This window comes from Ornithorhynchus anatinus, chromosome 21, assembly GCF_004115215.2.
Source record: "Ornithorhynchus anatinus isolate Pmale09 chromosome 21, mOrnAna1.pri.v4, whole genome shotgun sequence".
NCBI classification, from domain to species: domain Eukaryota; kingdom Metazoa; phylum Chordata; class Mammalia; order Monotremata; family Ornithorhynchidae; genus Ornithorhynchus; species Ornithorhynchus anatinus.
The window spans coordinates 5,479,521-5,504,436 of NC_041748.1; the positions used below are offsets into that span (position 1 = coordinate 5,479,521).

The following is a 24,916-nucleotide window of genomic DNA, read 5'->3' on the forward strand; positions in this document are numbered from 1 at the left end:
CACTTCGGAATGCTAGTAACTTAGCAATTTTCCATTACTCCAAAAAAGAGAGGACAAATATATATATATATATATATTCAGGGTCATTTGAACTCAAAAAGGGACTAAATATCCTTTATCTACTTTCCAAAACAAACAATAGTGAAACCAACTCTACTTATTCCACACAAAATGTTCCCTAAACCAAAAAACTGACTTTCCGAACTTTTGTGCAAAGAAAAAAATCTTTTAGAGGTGAATCTCTCTGCAAAATTACACGACTTGTTAAAAACGAGGGGATATTCCAAGGGGCAACTGGCCTTTAACGTGTTTGGAAACCAACTCATACCTTATTGCAGTACATTCTGGGCCCAGTGAATTTAACCTTCTAAGTAGACATTAAAATCCTTCAAAGGGACAAGAATGTCTTTGGAACATTTTCCTTTCATGCTGGAAGAGAGGTGGACTGAGAGCCTGCTGGCTCAACGGCTAAACAAAAAGAGCTGAAATCTTGAAGCTGCTCAAACCTCCTAAATTCAGTATTCTTTTGTGGTTTACAATTTTAGAGCAGGCTTCTTTCTCCCTTGGAGAGGGAGGGTCCAAAGACTCTTAAGCAACAAGATCAACATAATCCCGCTTTAACACGTTTTTACAAATTAAAAAAAAAGGGGGATGGGGAGGCATGATTCCCCTTTCAAAAACCATCCTTTAGTAGATCAAAGACTACAAGAGATTATGAAATTAAAAAACAGAAAAGCCAAAAAGAGAGGTAAGGGAACCGAGGGGGAAATACCTACACTCACTGAAGCCGATGGCAAATTCCCTACATCCAGGGCGTTCAGGAAGTGCTGAGAGATTTGTGACAGAAAAAGCAAATAATTCTCTTTCAAGTGCCTATTGCCCACTCGAAGGAGCGTAGACCCAGCTGATCCTTGACTCTATTCCTTTTGCTGTAAAAAGTTTTCATGTGGCACGCAATGCAAACAGTTAGTAAATGATTCACTTCAACCTTATGCTCATTCTGCTTGTGATCGCCCCATGCATGCAGACTCCGGTTTACCCTACCATCCATTTCCGGATATGTCCCCACTTCCTATCATAGAAGTGATGAGTGTGCTACAAATGCAAAGAGGTATTTCATGAGAATCAATCGTACGTATTGAGCGCTTCCTGTGTGCCGAGCACTGTTCTAAGCGCTTGGTAGAAAATGACAATACACATTCCCTGTTCAGAATGAGCTGACGGTCTAGAGGGGAAAATAACAGTTTTCCGAGAAGACTTCCAAACTGAGATGTGACACGAAAGGATTTAACCACAAAGCATTTTCTACTGACGAGGAAATGCTTGGTTGACTCTAAGGCCATTACACGTTCACGGTATCGGAAGTAGTCAATTTTGGGGGAGGCAGTGCCAATTATAAAGAAAAATCCCAGGTTTATATGAAAATGGTTATTTTTACAATTACCTCCTTGCTCTTCCTTTTAGGATGCCATGTCCTTTATTTTCATTACAGTGACACTCAGAACTCCACCGGTGAACATTTTGTTTACAAAGGCAAAAAATAAATCAGGCCAATGTGAAAGTTTTTGTCCCCCTTAGGTGCGACAATAAGCCTTCTTCAACTACTTTTTTCAAGTTACAAGAAAAAGGCCTACTCAACTCACCAAGATCAGAGGATGACTTTTACCTAGAACTCATTTCTCTGAACCTGCTTTAAAAAAACAAACTACAGTCCTCTCAATTTACGCCCCACAATTATAATTCTACATTGAACCATTTTCTCTTATACCTCAATATAATTCTACATTGGACCATTTTCTCCGCATACCTCAATAGCTCATCCGATATTACCCTTAGAATATAAGTTATTTTCAAAACTCACTTTGGGCTTCTCTCGTGAAGTCAGGTGGGTGTACAGAGCAAAGCGGCATGGGGAAAGAGGAGAACTGCCTTGAGGGCGGGCCGGAGTGTGAGCTCTAGATAAAGGAATTTAGAAAAGACGGTCTGAAAACATTACCTCTTTTTGTTGTCGTTCCAGTTCCCTCATGCGTATATCTCTTGCTTCTGCCCTGGCGGCCCTTTTGGCTGCCAGTCTTGCTTCTGCCTGAAAGGAAACAGAAGAGTTAGGACTGCTTAGGCTTTCAAAAACAATCTCTGAACCTAACGAGCGAGGAAGAGGGTAGACGGTTACACCTTCAAGTCATTAACTTTTTCCCTAAAATAATAATAATAATAATGTTGGTATTTGTTAAGCGCTTACTATGTGCACAGCACTAAGCACTGGGGTAGAAACAGAGTAATTGGGTTGTCCCACATGAGGCTCACAGTTAATCTCCATTTTACAGATGAGGTAACTGAGGCACAGAGAAGTGAAGTGACTTGCCCACAGTCACACAGCTGATAAGCGGCAGAGCCGGGATTTGAACCCATGACCTCTGACTCCCAAGTCCGGGCTCTTTCCACTGAGTCACAGCCAAACAAGAGTCACACTTCTCTTTCCCGACGGTCATGCAGGAGAAGGAAGGCATTCAACCAATTAATTAATGGTACTTGCTGAGCACCCTGTCTACCTTGTGCTGAATGCTGTGGGGAGTACAATGGCGGAAACAGATGTAGTCCCTGCCCCAGAGCTCAGTACAGTGCATGGCACATAGGACTTAACAAATGCCATTTATTACTACCGAGCTTAGTCTTGTGGGAGAAACAGGCAGACTCCAATTATTTACAACTAGAAGAATAATCAGAGCTGCAACTGGGCAACCGCGGCATGGGAAAGAGGCAAACGCAGATGATCAAGTGATCAAAATGTTGATCAAAGACAACGGCAGAGGCTTAAGTTTCTACTACATGGATGAAGGCAGCGGTAAACCACTGCCATATTTTTTTTACCAAGAAGACTCCGTGGATAAATCGGAAACGACTCGACGGCTTTTGATGATGATGACAACTGGAAATAAGAGGAGTAGCAAAACATGGATGAGCGGATAAATGAGAAAATCGGTTCAATCGTCCATAAAGCGCTGAGACGCTGCAGATTTTCAAGTGCCGAAGCAGCTTTTAGGAGGAGCTATGGGGATGGTGGCTGAGGTGGAATAAACCTCAGAACACCCCATTGCACCATACTGGTTTAAAGTTAATTGCCCTTTTTGGGAACTTCTTTTCCAAAGACTTCTGCCCTTAGGCAGGCCTCTCCCTCAGATTCGGATCTTAAATCCATTGATCCAGGTATTTATATCCCGCCTTGACTATTGCAGCAACCTCCTTGTTGACCTCCCTGCCTCTTGTCTCTCTCCTCTCCAGTCCATACTTCGCTCTGCTGCCTGGATCATTTTCTAAAAAAAAAAAACCAAAAAACTTCCGTTCAAATCTCCTGGCTCCTCAAAAGACCCCAGGGGTTGCCCAACTATCTCTGCATCAAACAGAAACTCCCCACTGAGACTCTGGGCCGGTTTTGGGATTTGTTTGTGTTGGGTTTTAATGTGTCGTCTCTCCTGAGCGTCTATGTCCAGACCCTTCTCTCCACTTAAATTCTTAGACTTTGAGCCCCACAACTCCCTGGGGACAGGGGCTATGTCCAATTCCCACCTGAGTTTTCTCGCTGCAGTGCTCTGCACACAGTAAGTGCTTAATAAAGTCCATTGTTGCTTATGGTATTTGTTAAGCGCTTACTATTTGCCAGGCACTCTTCTAAGCGCCGGGGTAGATGCAAGTTAATCAGGTAGCGGACTTAATAAAGTCTATTACGGCACTGTGTTTAAACATCCTGGTCCACTATTGTAGCGCAGGTGGGTAGGAATAGGCATGATCTGCCCTGGAAATTCTGACTGAACACCTTAAATCAATCAATCAATCAACCAGATGTATTTATTGAGTCTTTCCTTTGCCTGGGTAAAGTTTTTTTTTTTATACTAGACCATAAAGTTCCTTGTGGGCGGGAATGCATCTACCAACTCTGTTGCACTGTACTAAAGTGCTCTGCGCAAAGTAAGCGCTCAATAAATACCAATGATGATATTAGTATGATTTCAATTCCTTGAGGACTAGAGGTAGATTTGGGAATTGGGCATCTAAGGGTTCTCCGTGTTGCCGATGCTGACCATGAAAAAAACTGCTACTAAGTAAATGATTTTGGGCGTGTGCTTCTAAACAGAATAACTATGTAAGCAAGGTTGACTTTCACTTGTTGTTTACTACCAAAGCTTAGAACTGACATGAAGAACCCTCAATTACACCCACATAATTAGAGTGCTTCAGAGATTAAATTAGGGTGTTATTCCCTAAATTGTTTCCTAAAATGTTGCTAAAAGTGGGGCCGTCTAGGCTGGGCCACAGTCAGAATACATGATAAATACAACAGTGGGCTCTTGTTCCTTTTACCAACTCTGTTGCATTATACTCTCCCAAGCGCTTAGTACAGTGCTCTGCACACAGTAAGAGTTCTCTATGTGCCACTGACTGATCGATTATCCAGGCCCCTTGCTGCTTTCTCCTCCCTACCGTTGCTATCGTTTTATTCAGCATTCATTCAATTGTATCCATTAAGTGCTTACTGTGTGCAGAACACTGTACTAAGCGCTTGGAAGAATAATAATAATAACAATAAACAGACACATTCCCCTCAGCACTCCAGCTTATCAACCAACAGCATTACTGAGTGCTTTCTCAGTCCACAGCGCTGGACTAAACCCTTGGGAGAGAAAAACAGGATTAACAGATGGGATCCCTGTCATCAAGGAGTGTACAATCTAGTGGAGGAGACACAGAAATGATTCACAGATAAGAGGGAGGTGGAGAAATGAAGACGTATATGAGTTAATGCTTAAATAATAGACTTTGAAAGTCAATATGTATATGTCAGCATGAGACCAGAGGGTGGGGAGGTAATTGAAATGAAAGATTTGACTCATTTACTCCAGTTTTGCTCTTTGTTAGGAGCTCTGATAAAAGTCTGGTGAAGGAAAAGATCAAAACAGACAGAAAACTGACACTGTAGAATTATAGGCAGATTTCAATGATCCACTCTCCTTTGAGAAGGCCCCAGATAACCAAAAATTAACTGTAGGACACAAAGTGTTTGGCTGCCCACCTCGAGACAGGCAAGTTGAAGAAGCAACTTTCTTAACTTCAGTGGTATATTAATGAATCACTCACTCAATCCTATTTATTGATGGGGTTTACTGTGAACTAAGCACTTAGGAGAGTGCAATATAAGAGTCGGTAATCACGCCCCTACACACAGCAAGCCTAGAGGAATAACAATACAGGATTTTGGAAAAAAATGTTGATAATAATAATAATGATGGCATCTGTTAAGCATTTTCTATGCGACAGGTACTGTTCTAAGCGCTGGGATACATACAGGGTTACCAGGTTGTCCCGCATGGGGCTCGCAGTCTTAATCCCCATTTTACAGATGAGGTAACTGAGGCATAGAGAAGTTAAGTGACTTGCCCAAAGCCCCACAGCTGGCATGTGGCGGAGCAGGGATTAGAACCCACGATTCATCCCTACAAATTAAGCTCACACACTCAAAATAAGACTTTCCTCTGAGGATTAGAAAACAAGGAGCATTTTCCCAGATCGCCGTCACTAACCATGTGCAGACCACTGTACTAAGCGCTTTGGAGAGTGCAACAGAATAGTCTTAACTGCAGTTAACCAAGGACCTGCAATTGAGAGCCTCTCCGGATGTAAGGCTACCAAGAACAGAACAACACTTGAACTGTACACTAGATAATCAAAGTCTGGTGACCCAGCCACTAGAACATATACAACGGAAAGGGAGTCTAAAGAAGCTGCATGGCCTAGTGGCTAGAGCCCGGGCCTGGCAGTCAGAAGGACCTGGGTTCTAACCCTGGCTCTACCACTTGGTCTGCGTTGTGACCATAGGCATGTCACTTCACAAATTAGCGTGCTTGTAAAATGGGGATTAAGACTGTGAGCCCCATGTGGGACATGGACTATGTCCAACCTGAGTTACTTGTATCTACCCCAGCGCTGCGTACAGTGCCGGCACATAGTAAGCGCTTTACAAATACCATTTTTTAAAAAATGGCTTTCCATTACTCCTAGCATTGGACCACCCAGTCTTTATTTGCCGTGCTTGGAATTCCCCTGAAAATCCACCCTCTGCCTCCAGAGCTGGAGATTCCACACCTCCTTCAGTAAGCCTCGTTACTGAGAAATGCATCCTTAAATGTAACCTAAATCCCTCACGTTGCAGGCGATGCTTATTTCCTAGCTTTGATCTCGGTTAGGCATTATCTTCTACCTAAGTGAGGACTTAATAGATTAGGCCTTAAACTTCTCTCTCTAAATGCAATATTATGATCCCAATTCCTTCAACCTTTCTCTCATGTGTCTTATTTTTCAGTTCTGGGATGATCTTTGTTGTTCGCCTTTGAATCCGCTCCAAATTTTCCACCACTGAACATCATCCATTTACATACATGTATCAAATAATAGGCAACATTTAAAAAGGGAATTCTGTTGACCATGTTTATGTTGGTTTTTCACTTTGCTTAAGGAAGTGCTGACCTCATCAATTTGAGTAACCGGAGCTTATGTCCGGGAAGGCTAAAAATAACAACAATAATAATAAATTGCACTTTTCAAGTGGTTAGTACAGTGTTCTGCACACAGTCAGCGCTCAATAAATATGACTGAATGAATGAAATAATAATAAGCGCATAACAAATACCATTAAAAAAATGATGATGATGGTATTTGTTAAGCGCTTACTATGTGTCAAGAAGTGTTCTAAGCGCTGGGGTAGATACAAGTTATTCAAGTTGGACATAGTCCCCGGCCCACATGGGGCTCATAGTCTTCATCTCCCTTTAAGGGATGAAATAACTGAGGCCCAGAAAAATTATGTGACTTGCCCAAGGTCACACAGCAGATAAGTGGTGGAGCTGGGATTAGAACCCAGGTCCCTCTGATTCCCAGGCCCGTGCTCTATCCAATAGGCCATGCTGCTTCCCAGAGGAGGGAAGCATATACCATAAAGGAGGAGCAGGGAAAGGGTCGGGGGGGCAAGGTGGTCAGGGAGGGACGTGGAAGAATCAGAAGATAAAAAGAAGGATAGAGGGATAAGAAGCAGATAGCAGCGTAATGAGAAGCAGCGTGGCGCAGTGGAAAGAGCATGGGCTTTGGAGTCAGGGCTCATGAGTTCAAATCCCAGCTCTGCCACTTGTCAGCTGTGTGACTGTGGGCGAGTCACTTCACTTCTCTGTGCCTCAGTTACCTCATCTGTAAAATGGGGATGAAGACTGTGAGCCCCACGTGGGACAACCTGATTCCCCTGTGTCTCCCCCAGCGCTTAGAACAGTGCTCTGCACATAGTAAGCGCTTAACAAATACCAACATAATACGGGAAGCCAGGACAGGGACAACAGTTCATATATAGGAGAAACAGCATAGCCTTGTGGAAAGAGAACAGACTTGGGTGTTAGAGGACATGAGTTCTAATCCTGGCTCTGCTACTCGTCTGCTGTGTGATCTTGGGCAGGTCGCTTCACTTCTCTGGGCCTCGGTTTCCTTATCTGTAAAAGAGGGATTCAATATCTGTTCTCCTTCCTGCTTAGACTGCGAGGCCCACGTGCAACAAGGTCTGTGTCTGACCTGATATCTTGCATCTACCCCATCATCGACGGTATTTAATGAGCCCTTATTGGGTGCAAAGCATTGTACCAAGTCCTTGGGAGAGAAAAATACACTGGAGTCGGTATACACGTTCCCTGCCCACAAAGAGCCCAGGGCTTAGAACAGCCATTGACACACAGTAAGTGCTTAAATATCATAACAATGATAATGATAATAGTAATAAACTGTGGCATTTGTTAAGCACTTAACTGTGTACCAAGCACTGTACTAAGCGCAGGGATGAATACAAGCTAATCGCATTGACACAGAACCTGTCCTACACGGGGCTCACAGTCTCAATCCCCATTTTCCAGATGTGGTAACTGAGGCACAAAGTAAGTTTTTTTAAAAAAATGGTATTTGCTAAATTCTTTTACAGACAAGGGAACTGAGCCTAGTGAAGTGACTTGCTCAAGGTCCCACAGCAGACAAGTGCTTCTGACTCCCAGGCCCGTGATCTACCCACCAGACATCGCTGCTTTTCCATCCAGCACCTCTCCTAATTAAACCTCCTTCAGGTTTGACCCCTTTCTTCTAATATCATTGCCGTGCCCAAGCCTCGGTATTCTCTGACAAACAAATGGCTGCTTGGTTTTATTTGTTAACAACTGTACTTCCTGTCTAAAATGTCCAACTGGTCATTACTGATAATAGGATGTTTAGTATCAACCAAGTTCATGCAATAAAATTACAGAGATAAATGAAAGCTCTCTCTTAAGAGCGGCTCAAAATGGAACACTGTGAACTGAAATTAAGGACAAGATTAAATAAAACAAATAAACTCTGGACTTCTAAATAAGCATGCAGATTCAGCATGCTGTTGAAGGCCACTGTGCAGAATTAGAAATATACTTTTCTGGAGCAAACTCTGTGGCAGAGGTGCTGATTCCCAATTGGAAAAATCCAGCAGGGAGGGGTTTATGTTGTTTTAATGTGAATCACAAATTAAGGGACAAAAACACTCTGGTTCAATCCACAGTCCTACTATTTAAATACCTATTCCCTCTACACTGTAAGCTCGTTGTGGGCAGGGAACAGGTCTTCCAACTCTGTTACATTATACTCTCCCAAGCGCTTTAATACAGTAGTCTGCGCTCACTAAGAACCATTGATTGAAACCTGAGAGGTTCAGAGCACTGAACAAAGATACTGGTTATCTTCACATTATCTTCAGATTGTTTTCCTTCAAATAATAACAATAATGATATTTCTCAAATATTTACTATGTGCCCAGCACTGTTTTAAGGTAATCACATTGGACACAGTCTCGGTCCCACACGGGGCTCCCAGTCTTAAGCCCCATTTTACAAATGAGGCATCTGAGGCCCAGAGAAGTGAAGTGACTTGCCCAAGGCCACGCAGCAGACAAGTGGCGGAGCTGGGATTAGACGAAGGAGAAAATGCATTGGGCTAAATTCTAGAGAGTGACTTTCATGCCCAAGTACAAAATGACAAAACTCAGGTACAATAACTTGGAATGCTACACATGAATTTTCTTTGCTCTTCTGCAACTCATGCCAAAAGAGTTCTGTAAAAAAATCTAATTAAGAATTGACAGCACCACAAAAGACAGTATTTACTGTGCTGTCATGGTTTCCAAAATGAACAAACAAAACAAGGATGACTCTGCTTCTAGGAACGTCACACTTCAGGGAGAAAGAATGTAGGTATCCAGTTCTAAAGAAAATACCACAAGAAAAAAAATTCTAGTACCATGTATCTAAGGAGCCATGCGCCTTTAATTTCTAGGCCTAAAAACGAAATGTGAGCAGTGTGGTCCAGTGGAAAGGAAATACTAGATTAAAAAAAGCATTCAAGTTCCAGGCAGCTAAGGAGCTTAGAAGGTGTACTGTCCTCTCCCAAGGACTTAGTACAGTGTTCTGCAAATACTAAGCGCTCAATAAATACGATTGATAGATTACTTTTCCATGGAGGGTGGGATATGGATGTGGTGTTAATTTTCTGGGCCAAAAAATCAAATGTAACCAGGGTGATCCAGTGGAAAGAAAGTACTAGATTAAAAAAACACCACCATTCACATTCCATGCATCTAAGCCATTTAGAAGGTGTACTGTACTCTCCCAGACACTTAGGACAGTGCTCTGCACATACTAAGCAATCAATAAATACAACTGATTAATTGATTACTTTTTTGTGGAGGAAGGGAGTTGGATGTTGCCTTAATTTTCTAGGCCTAAAAGCCAAATGTGAGCAGTGTGGTCCAGTGGAAAGAAAATGCTAGATTAAAAAAATATTCAAGTTCCAGGCATCTAAGGAGTTTAGACAGTACTTTTCTCTGGAGGAAGGGATATGGATGTTGTTTTAATTTTCTAAGCCTAAAAACAAAATATGAGCAGTATGATCCAATGGAAAGGTGATACTATTAAAAAAAACCACAAACAAAAAAACCATCTTTCAAATACCATGCATCGAAGGAGTTTAGAAGGTGCAATTTACTCTCCCAAGCATTTAATACTGGGCTCTGAACGCACTAACTGCTCAATAAATACAACTGATTGATTACTTTTCTAGAGAGGGAGAGATATGGATGTGCCTTGAATTTGCTAAGCCTAAAAACCAAATGTGAGCAGTGTTATCTGTTGGAAAGAAAATACTAGATTACAAACAAGCAATTAAAGTTCCATGAATCTAAGGAGTGGGGAAGCTACTTCTACTGAGGAAGGGATATGGTTGTGGCTTTAATTTTCTAAGCCTAAAAAGTAAATAAAAGCAGTTTGAGGAAAGGGAGAACTCTCCTTTCATCTCATCATTTGGATTGTGTGGGGGGAGAGTGGCTCCTCATCCCATCTGTCACCTGTGAACCCTTAGCCCATGGTAGGACTGATGTTAGTTCATTTGATTCCTTCATTCAATCTTATTTACTTGGCAGTAAGTGTGTGCAAAGCACTGTATTAAGCACTTGGGAGAACACAGTACAACAATAAACAGACACATTCCCTGTCCAAAACAAGCTCACAGTCTAATTCAGGCAAGCACAGGAGAAAGGAGAGGTCTCCGGGGCTTTCTGTTTTTTGTTTTTTTTTAATGGTATCTGTTCAGTGCATCAGGCACTGCTCAAAATGCTGTCAGTGCTTACTATGCATCAGGCACTGTTCTAAGTGCTGGGGTAGACACAAGCTAATCAGGTTGGATACAGTTCCTGGTCCCACATGGGGCTCAAAGTCTTAATCCTCATTTTACAGAGGAGATAACTGAGGCCAAAAGAAGGGAAGTGATTTGCCCAAGGTCAAACAGCAGACATGAGGCGGAGCTGGGATTAGAACCCAGATCCTTCTGACTCCCAGGCCATGCTGCTTCTATAGTATAACAGTTAGCAGACATGTGCCCTGCTCACAGCAAACTAACTTACAGTCTAGAGGGAGAGACAGGCATTAATATAAATAAATTATTTATAATACATAATCAAGCAATAGTATTTATCAAGCACTTACTATGTGCAGAGCACCATACTAAGTACTTGGAAGAGTACAATACCAAAGAGTTAGTAGACATGCCCACCTTCCACAAGGAGCTATCTACCCACCCAAACTCTGTCCTCCTGCTGAACTTCCCATCACTGTAGACAACACCACCATCCTTCCTGTCTCCCTAGCCCCATAATCTTGGCATCATCCTTGACTCTTCTCTCTCATTCAACCCACATACTCAATCTATCACTAAATCCTGTCAATTTGACCTCCATGACATCGCTAAATCCACCCTTTCCCCTCCATCCAAACTGCTACCATGTTAATCCAATCACTTATTCTATCCCATCTTGATTATTGCATTAGTCTCCTTGCTGACCTCTTGCTCTCCACTCCAGGCCGCACTTAACTCCTCTAATGACAACCTTCTCGATGGACCTCCATTTTGTCTATCTCGCTGCTCACCTCTCGCCCACGTCCTGCCTCTGGCCTGGAACGCCCTCTTTCTTCATAGCTAACAGACAATTATTCTCCCCTACTTCAAAGCCTTACTAAAGACACATTTCCTCCAAGAGGCCTTCCCTGACTAAGCCCTCTTTTCTTTTTCTTCAACTCCCTCTGTGCCACCCTGAATCACTCCTTTTATTCACCACCCCCAACCACACAGCACTTACATATCTGTAATTTATTTCTTTATATTTATGTCTGTCTCCCCTTCTAAGTTCAATGTGGGCAGGGAATGTGTCTCTCTATTGTTGTACTGTACTCTCCCAAGCACTTAGTACCGTGCTCTGCACACAGAAGCACTCAATAAATATGATTCACTGACAAAATCTAAAGTAGAAGTTACCACCAGATGAGAGAACATAGAAAGTCCGACATTAACACAAAAGCAGGCTAGAGGTGCCTTTGAAAATGAAGGTGTATTCCCCTCCGGTTGCCCTTGTTAGTGATAAATCAGCAGGTGGAACTAAGCGCTTTAATGGTGAAGACAGAGAAGTGAAAGAAGAATTAGTAGTTACTGTGATTGAAAGGTCAAGAGGATTTAAGCACTGTCATGGCATCATATGCTAGATCCGGTCAGCACCCTAAAAGAGACTTTAACTCTTTTTAGACACTGAGGTGCCACTTAGTTTAAGTGAAAGCATTAAATAGTAATTCCCCACATTTTGGGCACGTAAAGGCCCAGCTCTGCCCTCCTACACCCTGGCCGCTTTAACCACTTCCTGTTTCCCTGGTTGCCAGGTCAACATCAAAAACCTCGAGAATATGACAGCATGGCATAGGACCCAGAAATCTCGATTTGTCCTCAAACAGAGGAAATGAAGTCAGATGGCACATCAGTGTTGGAGCCTCTCAGATTTCAATAAATTGATGGCACATAGTCAGTCACTGATGGGTTACTGCCAGGATCCGGCCATCCCATCTTCTCAAGCTTAACATGTCCAAAACTCCTAACTTTCCACCCAAACCCTGTCTCCCCCCAAGACCTTCCATCACTGTGGACGGCACCACCATCCTTCCTGTCTCTTTACACCATAACCTTGGCGTTATCCTAGACTTCTCTCATTCAACCCAAATATTCAATCCATTACTAAACTTTGTCAGTCCAATGTCCACCACTTCGCTAAAATCTGCTCTTTCCTCGCCATCCAAACTGCTGCCATGTTAATACATTCACTCATCCTATCCTGCCTGGATCACTGCATCAGCCTCCTTGCTGACCTCCCAATCTCCTCTCTCTCCCAACTCCAGTCCATTCTTCGCTCTGCTGCCTGGATCATTTTTCTACACTTCGCTTCTCTTTTCCTCCCCTCATCAAGCCCATGTGGGACAGGGATGATTTCTGATCGGACTGTACAGTATCTACTCCAGTGCTTCACATAGTGCTTGGAACTGCCAAGCGCTTAGTACAGTGCTCTGCACATAGTAAGTGCTCAATAATACGATTGAATGAATGAATGAACTTAGTAAGTGCTTAACAAGTAGATTGTGAGCCCGTTGTCAGGCAGGGATTGTCTCTATCTGTTGCTGAATTCTACATTCCAAGCGCTTAGTATAGTGCTATGCTCAATAAATATGATTGAATGAATGAATGTATGGCAATTACTCTTATTTGTAAAAACACGAGTTATTTTTCAAAGCTTTTTTTTATTTTCTTAAACAAATCTATTCCAATTGTCCCCTTATTGGCATCTATTTTTCAAAACCATCTCTATTCTGTCTCCCTTCAGAGATTAATTGGGGTGGAGTACAGAAGAAAAAAAATCATAAACAATGCCAGCACAGCATGAGCTATTTATTAATGAACAGGAGTGATGAGCCAATTTTTCCAATTCCCAAACCTCTATCATTCTCCCAGCAACCAACGTGTGGCTTCTGGTTAGAAACACCAGCGCTTAGAACAGTGCTCGGCACATAGTAAGCGCTTAACAAATACCAACATTATTAAACACCCTCTCGGGAAGTCAGATCAGTGACTCAGTAATAATAATGATAATGTTAGTATTTGTTAAGCGCTTACTATGTGCAGAGCAGTGTTCTAAGCGCTGGGGTAGACACAGGGGAATCAGGTTGTCCCACTGGGGCTCACAGTCTTAATCCCCATTTTACAGATGAGGTAACTGAGGCCCAGAGAAGTGAAGTGACTTGCCCACAGTCACACAGCTGACAAGTGGCAGAGCTGGGATTAGAGAAGCAGTGTGGTCTGGAGGGTAGAGCATAGGCCTGGGAGTCGGAGGGACCTGGTTTCTAATCCCCGCTCTGCCCCTTCTCTGCTGTGTGACCTTGGGCAAGTCACTTCACTTCCCTGTGCCTCAGTTTTCTCAACCGTAAAATGAAGATTTAATTCATTCAATAGCATTTATTGAGCGCTTACTAGGTGCAGAGCACTGTACTAGGCGCTCAATCCCTGCCCAATGACGGGCTCACAGTCTAAACCCTACTCCCCTCTACTTAAACCATGAGCCCCATGTGGGACAGGGACTGTGTCCAACCTGCTTATCTTGTATTTACCAAGAGCAGTGTTGGGCACATAGTAAGTGCTTAACAAATACAAATATTACAATAATAACAATGAACCCCTATTTTTTGAGTCACCTAGGGCTACAGGGCTGGGCTGTGGGAAACTAAGGGTCGAACTCTTTCAAATGGAGATTTCGATCTACCCCGTTGCATAAAACCCAAGCCAGGGTTGGGAAATTGATGATCTGCACTTGTTAAAGAGCAATTACAACAACAATGAATCTCAATAGCCACTAAATGGAAGCTATCAGACTGGTTTAGGCACAGGAAAAGAAATACCCACAGAGTAAGTCACCATTACCAAAACAAGTTTTGCAAATTAATGAGCCTATCTCAAACATGGCAGCAAATCTATCCTTGAACTAAAGTGAGTTAGCACTATGAATGATTTACTAACAATTATTAAAAGTAGAGAAAAGGAGGGCAAGTATTACTGCATCAAACGCTACTGAAAGAAATATACATGTGTACCCCAGGACTCCAAAGAAATATGCTTCTTGAAAATGCGAGTGTATTACTTTTAATGGTATTCGTTAAGGGCTTATTTTTTTAATGGCATTCGTTAAGTGCTTACTATGTGCCAGGCACTGTATTAAGCGCTGGGGTAGATACAAGCTAATCAGGTTGGACACAGTCCCTGTCCCACATGGCGTTCACAGTCTTAATCCCCATTTTACAGATGAGGGAACTGAGGTCCAGAAAAGTGAGGCGACCGGCTCAAGGTCACACAGTAGGCAAGTGGCGGAGCCGGAATTAGAACCCAGGTCCTTCTGACTCGAGCGAGGGAAGGACTGAATCAGGGGCTGGCAAGGGGAGGGAAACTGTTCGGGGTCGGGCAGAGCTCGAACTGCAAGGTATGAGGGGCAGAAGGGGAGGGAACTGGGAAGTGGGCAGGGAATGTGTCCTTTTATTGTATTGTAATAATGTTGGTATTTGTTAAGCGCTTACTATGTGCAGAGCACTGTTCTAAGCGCTGGGGGAGATACAGGGTCATCAGGTTGTCCCAAGTGAGGCTCACAGTTAATCCCCATTTTACAGATGAGGTCACTGAGGCACAGAGAAGTGAAGTGACTTGCCCACAGTCGCACAGCTGACAAGTGGCAGAGCTGGGATTCGAACTCATGACCTCTGACTCCCAAGCCCAGGCTCTTTCCACTAAGCCATGCTGCTTCTCTGTTGTACTCTACCGAGCGCTTAGTACAGTGCTCTGCACACAGTCAGTGCTCAATAAATACCACTGACTGATTGCTGCATGGATGGAAGTCCCAGCAGACACCAGGACTTCCTCACATACTACCGCGCTGATTAGACCTAAGGTTGAGTGGGGCTTTTGGATAATAATAGTAACAAGGATAGTGATGATAATACTAATAATAGTACTTGTTTAGGTGCTTTCTATGTGCCAAGCACTGTTCTAAACACTGACGTTGTTGTTGTTGTCTTATGCTGGCGAGTTGTGTCCAACCCATACCGATGCCATAGACACATCTCTCCCAGAACGCCCCGCTCTCCATAGGCCATCGTTCTGGTAGTGGATCCATAGAGTTTTCTTGGTCAAAACACAGACGTGGTTTACCACTGCCTCCTTCCACGCAGTAAACGAGTCTCTGCCCTTGACTCTCTCCCATGTCGCTGCTGTCGGTACAGGGGAGTTTTGACTTGCAGTAGTGGGTTAGATACAAGTTAATCAGGTTGGTCACAATCCCTGTCCCACTTGGGGCTCCCAGTGGAAGTATCGGGGTAGGATTTAATCCCCCATTTACAGATGAGGAAACTGAGGCCCACAGAAGTTAGGTGACTTGTCCAACGTCACACACGGCAGACTCGTAGCGGAGCCAGGATTAGAATCCAGGTCCTCTGATTTTTAGGCCCGTGCCCCATCCACTAGACCACCCTGCTTCTCCAGGGCAACGTCAGCAATCAGTTCATGACATCTCTACGGATTTTCTGTTTTGCAATCATTTGGAATTGGGGGTATAGCTGTGTGGTGTACCAAGGGTCGTACAGTGAACAATAAAGTAGATGGGAATTCTTTATCCCCACACTAAACTCTACCCCCCAATCACCCTGACCATCATTTTGGGGGTTTTCTGTTAATACTTTAGGAAAAAAAAAAAACGTTCTAACCTCTCTGGCAATATGACTCAAGGCTTCATCTTCTGCAGAGAACCGGTCTTTGACTGGCGTTCGTTTCCTCCCGGAACCAGGGGTCCCCATGTTTTTTCCTTAAATGTTGGCTCTTCTTTTCAGCTTCTTCAACTGAGAAATGTTTCACTCCTGAAAGTAAACAGCACAGAAACATTCAATGTGTTTCCTTCTGTAAAGTTACATTCATACGCTCATGTTTAACTTCCTCTTTAGGAAACTCTCCATCAATGGACTGTCCTATGAATTTTGAAAATATAACCTGGGGGAAATAGAAATTATTAGAAATACATAACAGTTCCCACCCTTCCTCACCGCATTTCCTCCACTGCCATCTATGACAAGTAATAATAATGGTAATAATGACAGCAGTAATTATTGTGGTATTTCTTAAGTGCTTACTATGTGCCAAGCACTGTACAAAGTGCTCGAGTGGATAAAGGCAAGTAAGTCCCTGTCCTACGTGGGGTTCACAGTCACAATCCTCATTTTACCGATGAAGGAACTGAGGCACAGAGAAGTGAAGTGACTTGCCCAAGGTCACGCAGCAGACATGTGGCGGAGCCGGGATTAGAACCATGACCTTCTGCCTCCCAGGCCCAGGCTCTATCCTCTACACCATGCTGCTTCTCAATTTAGCCCTGAGGATAGGTACCAATAACCCCGCTGTCAGAAGCTATTTCAAAATTCCACCTTGAAAATCAAGACAGAAATAATTCATGAAGCCGATGCTGGGTCTTTGGAATGGTATGAGTGTTTAAGGAGTTTTAACCTTGTGCTGTTTGAATTAAAGAGCTGGTTTCATTTTCCCATTCATTCTTTCATTCAATCTTATTTATTGAGCGCCTACTGTGAGCAAAGCACTGAACTAAGCGCTTGGGAGAGTAAAAAATAACAAGCACATTCCCTGCCCACAACGAACTTACACTTTCACCATTGAAAGCAACTACACGTGATCTGAGAAAATCTAACATTGCCACCGAAACCCCTTAATGGAGAAATTAGAGAATAATAAGTAGGAATCGCTATCACCAGCACATTAATATAACATATTGAAATATTTTAATGAATTTTAAAAGCTAGAAGAGCTAAAAGGACGAGAGATGAGTGGAGGAGAAAGGGCCATCTGATTAATCTGGCCCCAGATTATACAGTGGATCTGGAATGAATGAGTCTCTGACACTTCCAACTCCATTGGAGAATTCAAGGTTCCCCAGATTCCAAAAGGAACAAACCCTCCATCCCCCAGCCCAATCAATCAATGGTAATTACTGAGCGCTCACTGTGTGCAGAACACTGTACTAAGCCCTCGGGAGAGGACACTATAACAGGGTCGGTCGACATATTCCCTGCCCACAATGAGCTCACAATCCAGAGGGGAAGACAGACATTAATATAAATAAATTACAGATATGCCTATGAGTGCATATGTACATAAGTACATACGTAAGTACACATCCCTCTAAACCGTGAGCTCATTGCGGTCAGGGAATGCGTCTGTTGTATTGTACTCTCCCAAGCACTTAGTACAGTGCTTCGCACACAGTAAGCACTCAATAAATATGAGTGAATGAATGAATGAATAAGTGCTTGTGGGGCTGAGATGGGTGGTGAATACAGGGAGCAAATTAGGGTGAAGTTCTTGAGTGGAGTACTTCTCTGCCAATATTTTGATTCAAAACTCTCAACTCAATTTAATGGGTTCACTCTAATTTAGTAATAAAAATAGTAATAATAATAATAATAATTGTGGTATTTGGCAAGCACTTACTGTGTGCCAACCACTGTATTAAGCCCTTGGGTAAACACAGGATAATCAGATCGGATAAAATCTGTCGCACAAGGGGCTCCCAGCCTGGTGGGGAGGGAGAACAACTTACAATTCCCATTTTACAGATGAGGAAACTGAGGCACAGTAACTTCAGGATTAAACCTCTCAAACTTTGCCAATCTAACAAAACTTCAAATCTACTGACAAGAAAACTGCCTCCAGGTTCGGTAACTCGCCCGGAGTCGCAGAGCAGACAAGGGGCAAAGACCGCATTCGAACCCAGGTCCTCCGACTACCAGACTTGTTCTCTTTCCACTAGGGCACGTGGAAAGAGCCACTTAAAAATATGTTTTCTGAATCAGAGTTGAGGCTCAGAGCCGCCTTCTCACCCCCCTAGCCTGGACCTGGCCTCTAGATCCCAGAGATCTCCGAATGAATGAAGAGAGCTTCAAGCTGAGGGCCAACAGGAATGACACTGACACTGTGTGTGGCTTTCTGCAAATGCAACAATACTCAAAAGGACTGCTGGATAAATACACAGTATGAATAATCAATCTATATTTATTAATAGGAATAATTGGGTTGTTAAGTGCTTACTATGTGCCCAGCACTGTTCTAAGCACTGGGGTAGATACAAGGTAATCAGACTGTAAGATCGCTGTGGGCAGGGAATGTGTCTGTTTATTGTTATACTGTATTCTCCCAAGCTCTCAGTACAGTGCTCTGCACAAAGTAAGTCAAATACGATTGAAAGAATGAATGAAAGGTTGTTCATAGTCCCTGTCCGACATGGGGCTTACAGTCTTTATCCCCATTTTACAGGTAAGGGAACTGAGGCGCAGAGAAGTAATAATAATAATAATAATGTTGGTATTTGTTAAGCGCTTACTATGTGCCGAGCACTGTTCTAAGCGCTGGGGTAGACATAGGGGAATCAGGTTGTCCCACGTGGGGCTCACAGTCTTAATCCCCATTTTACAGATGAGGGAACTGAGGCACAGAGAAGTTAAGTGACTTGCCCACAGTCACACAGTGAATAAGAGAAGTGAATAACTCGCCCAAGGTCACACAGCAGACAAGTGGTGGAGCCGGGATTAGAACCCAGGTCCTTCTGACTCCCAGGCCCCTGCTCTATCCACTAGGCCTTACTGCTTGTCATGATCCAATGAAACCACTTTCTTATACCATCCTTCCCTTTGCCCAGAGGAAGAGGTTACCCAAGTGATAATTCAGGACAGCCCCGTTTTATATGACACCGCTTCTTATTTCCACAGAGCTGGGGGGGTGGGGTGAGGGGACATTTGTTGCTTGTTTCTTCCTTAACCCGAATAAAGACAGATGATGGTTTATTACTCAGTCCTCCAAACCTATCTGGTTATAATGAGTCAGTATCCATTTCAAGGAAAACAAACTCCGTGTGTGTTTGAAAACAGCACCAGCTGACAAAACCCCAAATACAGATCATGATAATAATGTTTGTTTTTATTAAGCGCTTACTATGTGCAGAGCACTGTTCTAAGCGCTGGGGTAGATACAGGGCAATCAAGTTGTCCCACGTGAGGCTCACAATCTTAATCCCCATTTAACAGATGAGGTCACTGAGGCACAGAGAAGTTAAGTGACTTGCCCACAGTCACACAGCTGACAAGTGGCAGAGCCGGGGTTCGAACCCATGACGTCTGACTCCCAAGCCCGTGCTCTTGCTCTTTCCACCGAGCCACGCTGCTTCTCTATGAGATCCTGAACAGGGCTGAAGAGTTTCAACGGCATCATATATTTGAAGGAACACACCCTGCCTTACCAATGGCTTGACAAAGGGTGTTGGACACAAACCTTTTTTTTTTCAATGGCATTTTTTAAGTGTTTATTATGTGCCAGGAACTGTACTATGCCCTGGGAAAGATCATCAGGTTGGACACAGTCCACGTATATTGATGCCGGTTTACTTGTTTTGATGTCTGTCTCCCCACCTCTAGACTGTGAGCCCGCTGTGGGCAGGAATTGTCTCTCTTTACTGCTCTATTGTACTGTCCAACTTCTTAGTACAGTGCTCTGCACACAAAGTGCTCAATAAATACGAATGAATGAATGAATACACAGGGCTCACAATCTTAATCCCCGTTTTACAGGTGAGATAACTGAGGCCCAGAGAAGTGAATAACTTGTCCAAGGTCACACAGCAGACAAGTGGCAGAGCCGAGATTAGAACCCAGGTCCTCCTGACTCCCAGGCTGTGCTCTCTCCTCTAGGTTACACTGCTTCTCATTTCTTTCCATTTCTCCTCCACACATTCACCAATTTAACAAAAGCTTAAAAACTTCACATCTACTGAAAAGAAACCTGCCTCCACACTAGTCAAGGACGTCAAGCCAGGCTTCACCAAGCTGAATTCTTTTCCCCCCAGATATTTTTGCCACTGAACTGTCGACTTTATTCTGCTGTAAAAGGAGAAAGTGCACCTTTGGATGATCTATTTCAAAAGAAACGTTCGAAAAAAGTGGAGCTCAGATTAAAAAAGAACAGAGAGGTTAACATGGTCATATTACAGACGGCTAAACTCTTTTATGTCTCTAACTGAATCCATTCCCCAAAGGGGGCACTTCGATTCTTTTGTCATTTACTTTTAAAGGGAAGAACAGAATGTATATGGAGAATCACGTATCACCTACATTTAGTCCTTTAAGCCGGTCTCTAAGCTGTAAGCTTGCTGTGGGAAGGGAATGTGTCTGTTATATTGTTTTATGGTCCTTCTCCCAAGCTTTCTGCACACAGAAAGCGCTCGTTAAATATGACCGATTGATTTGAATCTATTTTCTTAGTGACTCTCCAGATCTACTGCTTTTGAAAGGTTTGTAAAGGGTATAGAGAAGTCACTACTGCACTTTTCCATTATTTATTGGTGCTTTTAAAGTCTGCCGACTCTGTTGAATTGCACTTTCCCAAACATTTAGTTCAGTACTCTGCACATAGTAAAGTGCTCAATAAATTGCTAAAGGTTTCAAGGAGGTAGCTTACAGATAAAAATGTTTATTTTGAGGCTGAATTTGATTACACTCTAGTAGGAGAAACGCCGCTAATATTTGCCTTCTCTCCCAGACATTCACAACCCTTCAAATAAGCGAGAACGAAGTGGTCCGCTTGCAATGTTCCCAGAATGCATTATGGAATGATGTCACGGACGCTAGTCTTGCTGGAACATGAAGTAACGGCAAAAAAAGAAAAAAAAATCGTATAAACGCACCTTTTTCTGGAACCAACCAACTATTCTGTGGACCAGGTTTTTGTGGAATAAAACTATTTTCTTGAAATAATTGCCCTGGGGCATTCTTGGAAGAAAAAAAAAGACAAATGTGCCAAACTGGACTCGATGAAAAGATCTTTTACTTATCGTCTTGCTCCAGGCAGTGAGCCAGAGAAGAAGGGTCAGAACTGGCTGACTTGCAATGGGATGGAAGTTGCCTTAAAAGGAATGTGATATTGCTCAGGAAAGGGTATGGGAGAGAGGAAGGAGAAATGTTGAGTTATCCCTTTCTTCCTATATTTATGTATGCCAGCAAAAACCTGCAAATTATCTGGGGTTCTGAATTTTCTCACTTCCCAAACTCACCACTAGTACCTGTTTTTGTTTGATATCTCTATTTTTTTACGTGTATTTGTTAAATGATTTGGTGTCAAGGACTGAGTGCTGGGGTAAGATACAAGTTAAATCAGGTCAGACACAGTCCCTACCCCTCATGAAGCTCATAGTTCATGCAGGAAGGGAAACAGGAATTGAGTCCCCATTTTACAGTTGAGGAAGTGAGGCACAGAAAAGTGAAGTCACTTGCCTGAGATAACTATTCAGATAAGTAGTGGAGCTGAGTTTAGAAGCTAGGTCCTCAGCATCCCAGGCCTGTTCTCTATCCACTGATAATAATAATGATGATGATGGTATTGCTAAGTATTTACTATCGGTCAAGCACTGTTCTAAGCCCTGGGGTAGATACAAGCTAATCAGATTGGACACAGTCCCTGCCCCAGGTGGGGCTCAAAGTCTTCTTCATTTTAAAGATGACATAACTGAGGCCCAGGGAAATGAAGTGACTTACCCAAAGTCACACAACAAAAGTGGTGGAGCCGGGATTAGAACCCAAGTCCTCAGACTCCCAGGCCTGTTCTTTATCCACTAGGCCATGTTGATTCTTTCAGTTTTTTGCCTCCCGGGTTAGTGACTCTATGGTGACTCTTTTGGCTTTTTTGGGGGGGAGTATTTATTTGGAATTAGCAGACATGTTCCCTCCCCACAATGGGCTTACCGTCTTCCACTCCAGCTCAAGGATCCCGAGACCCAACCCACCATCCTCTTTTACTCTGGATGGACGGCGGGGACTGTGAGCATGAGGGGCCTCAAGAAGATTGAGCAACAACAACCAGAAGTCAAATACAACTGGAGAACACACCAGTAATATGAGCTCACTGTGGGCCATGAATGTATCCCTTTATTGTTCTATTATACTGTCCCAAGTCTTTAGTACAGTGCTCTACACCCAGTAGGCATTCAATAAATACCGTTGAATGAATGAATGAATGCGGAAGTGGAGATGCAGAGGTCACGTCAGGTGGAGTGAATATAAAAACAGAATTCCCCCACGGGAGATTTTTTGTTTTTGAAAGTCAAAAGAAAAAGGTAAAAAAACAAAGAGTCCAATAATTATGCCCTGAAGCAATTGGAGAGAGTTAATCTGGGAAACTAAATGTAATACACAGGTTCCTGAGAAAATACTTTCTGAATAATAATAATAATATTGGTATTTGTTAAGCGCTTACTACGTGCAGAGCACTGTTCCAAGCGCTGGGGTAGATACAGGGTCATCAGGTTGTCCCACGTGAGGCTCACAGTTAATCCCCATTTTACAGATGAGGTAACTGAGGCCCAGAGAAGTGAAGTGACTTGCCCACCGTCACACAGCTGACAAGTGGCAGAGCCGGATTTTGAACCCATGACCTCTGACTCCCAAGCCCGGGTCCTTTCCACTGAGCCACGCTGCTTCTCAAATAATTCAAAGACCTGACCCTCTGTGAGTTTCTTCTTCTTCAAATGCTGTCGAGTCATTTCCGACCCACAGTGACTCCTTGGACACACCCTCTTCAGAACGTCCCATCTTCTGTCATAAAGTCATTCTGGTATGTGTATCCACGGAGCTTTTTTGGTAACAATACGGAAGTGGTTTACCATCGCCTTCTTCCACACAGTAAAAGAGATTTTACAGCTGTCTTTTAAGTCTAGGTCCTCCTCCCATCCAAGAATACTGGTCCAGTCCGTTCCATTGCATTTTTTTTAAGTAGCATTTGTTAAGTGATTACTATGTGCCAGACACTGCACTAAGCGCTGGGATATATACAAGATAATCAGGTTGGGCACGGTCCTTATCCCACAGAGGGCTCCCAGACTTATTCCTCATTTTACAGAAGACGGAACCGAGGCCCAGGGAAGTGAAGTGACTTGCCCAAGGTCACACAGCAGATAAGTGGAGGAGGCAGGATTAGAACCCGGGTCATCTGACTCTCAGGCCCATGCTCTATCTGCTACAGCATGGGCAGGAAAAGGCAGAGGAGTTAGCAGGAGAAGAGCAAGAGAAACCAATTTAAGAAATACCTTAGGAGAAGACAATCAGGACAACTAAAGTCCAGAGAGGGAGGGGTGAGCTGGGATGGAGTGAGGGTGTAACAGAGAACAAAAGAATCAATCAATCAAAAGGATTTATTGAGCACTGACTACGTGCAGAGAACTGTACTAAGCATTTATCTTATGCTGTCGAGTCGCCCCCGACCCACAGCTCCTCCATGGACACATCTCTCCCAGAACGCCCCACCTCCATCTGCAATGGTTCTGGTAGCTTATTCATAGACTTTTCTTGGTAAAAATCCGAAAGTGGTTTACCATCGTCTCCTCCCGCACAGTAAACTTGAGTCTCCGCCTTCGACTCTCTCCCTTGCCACTGTTGCCCGGCACGGGTGAGTTTTGACTTGTAGCAGATGGCCTTCCACTCGCTTGCCACTGGCCGATCTAGGAATGGAATAGATAGGCCTCTGCTTGACTCTCCCTCCCATATTTGAGACTGTTAGAGTACTGGAAGTTCCCCAGGTACAACCCTGAGAGCAGACGAACCACTCAGGAGCCTGCAATGCAACTGAATTGGTAGAAACGATCCCGGCCTTCGAGGAGCTGGCGGCCTAGTGCGGGACTGAAAAATGTCATGTGGAACCAAAAATAAGGGCAACGTGGGCAGAGAAATGAGAGATTTCCAGAGGGATTGATTCACAGAAATCAACTGGGAGCAGCAAAGTCTAGTTTTAAGACCACGGGCCTGGGAGTCGGAGGTCCCGGGTTCTAATCCTTGTTAGATTAGGATTTACACTCGTCCGCTGTGTGATCTTGGCCAAGTTCACGTCGCTTCTCTGGGCCTCAGTTCCCTCATCTGCAGAATGGGGATTCAATCCCTGATCTCCCTCCTAATTACATTGGGAGCCACATGTGGGATCTGATGATCTTGTATCTACCCTAGCGCTTAGTACGGTGTTACATTCACTCATTCATTCGATTTTATTTGTTGAGCGCTTACTGTGTGAGGAACACCGTACTAAGCATTTGGGAGAGTACAATTAGAAAAGACACATTCCTTGCCAACAATGAGCTTATACTGGCATTTAACAAATACTGCTATTATCATCATCATCATCATCATTATTGTGGGTGCCCCATCTTCACTGAAAATACAAATACACCTGGCCCAGAACCCTCAGTGGATTTCAGTTGACAGAAATCCATTGCCCTTAGAATTTCCTGTGCACGAGGTAACAGTGTACACAGGTCCAACTAGAGAGGGACATTTTCCCCCTCCCTTCTAAAACGCCCTTGCACTTGGAATTGTGCCCTTTATTCACC

At 43.5% G+C, this 24,916-nt stretch overlaps 1 protein-coding gene across 13 annotated transcripts in view; it reads right to left on the reverse strand.

Moving 5' to 3' along the window:
- The window catches only part of LRRFIP2 (LRR binding FLII interacting protein 2), a 97,737-nt gene that overhangs the window by 66,484 nt on the left and 6,337 nt on the right, over positions 1–24,916 (reverse strand). For 8 of the 13 annotated variants that reach the window (XM_029048992.1, XM_007669524.2, XM_029048991.1 and 5 more), the window contains exons 1-2: positions 16,203–16,352; positions 1,997–2,083 (exon numbers count right to left, since the gene is read on the reverse strand). In XM_029048992.1, the coding sequence (XP_028904825.1) occupies positions 1,997–2,083; positions 16,203–16,292 (177 nt within the window). In that variant the 5' untranslated portion in view covers positions 16,293–16,352. Of the gene's footprint in view, positions 1–1,044; positions 1,096–1,996; positions 2,084–16,202; positions 16,353–24,916 lie in introns of those variants that run through there. The other 5 variants (XM_039915034.1, XM_039915035.1, XM_029048987.1 and 2 more) reach the window with 2 other exon arrangements.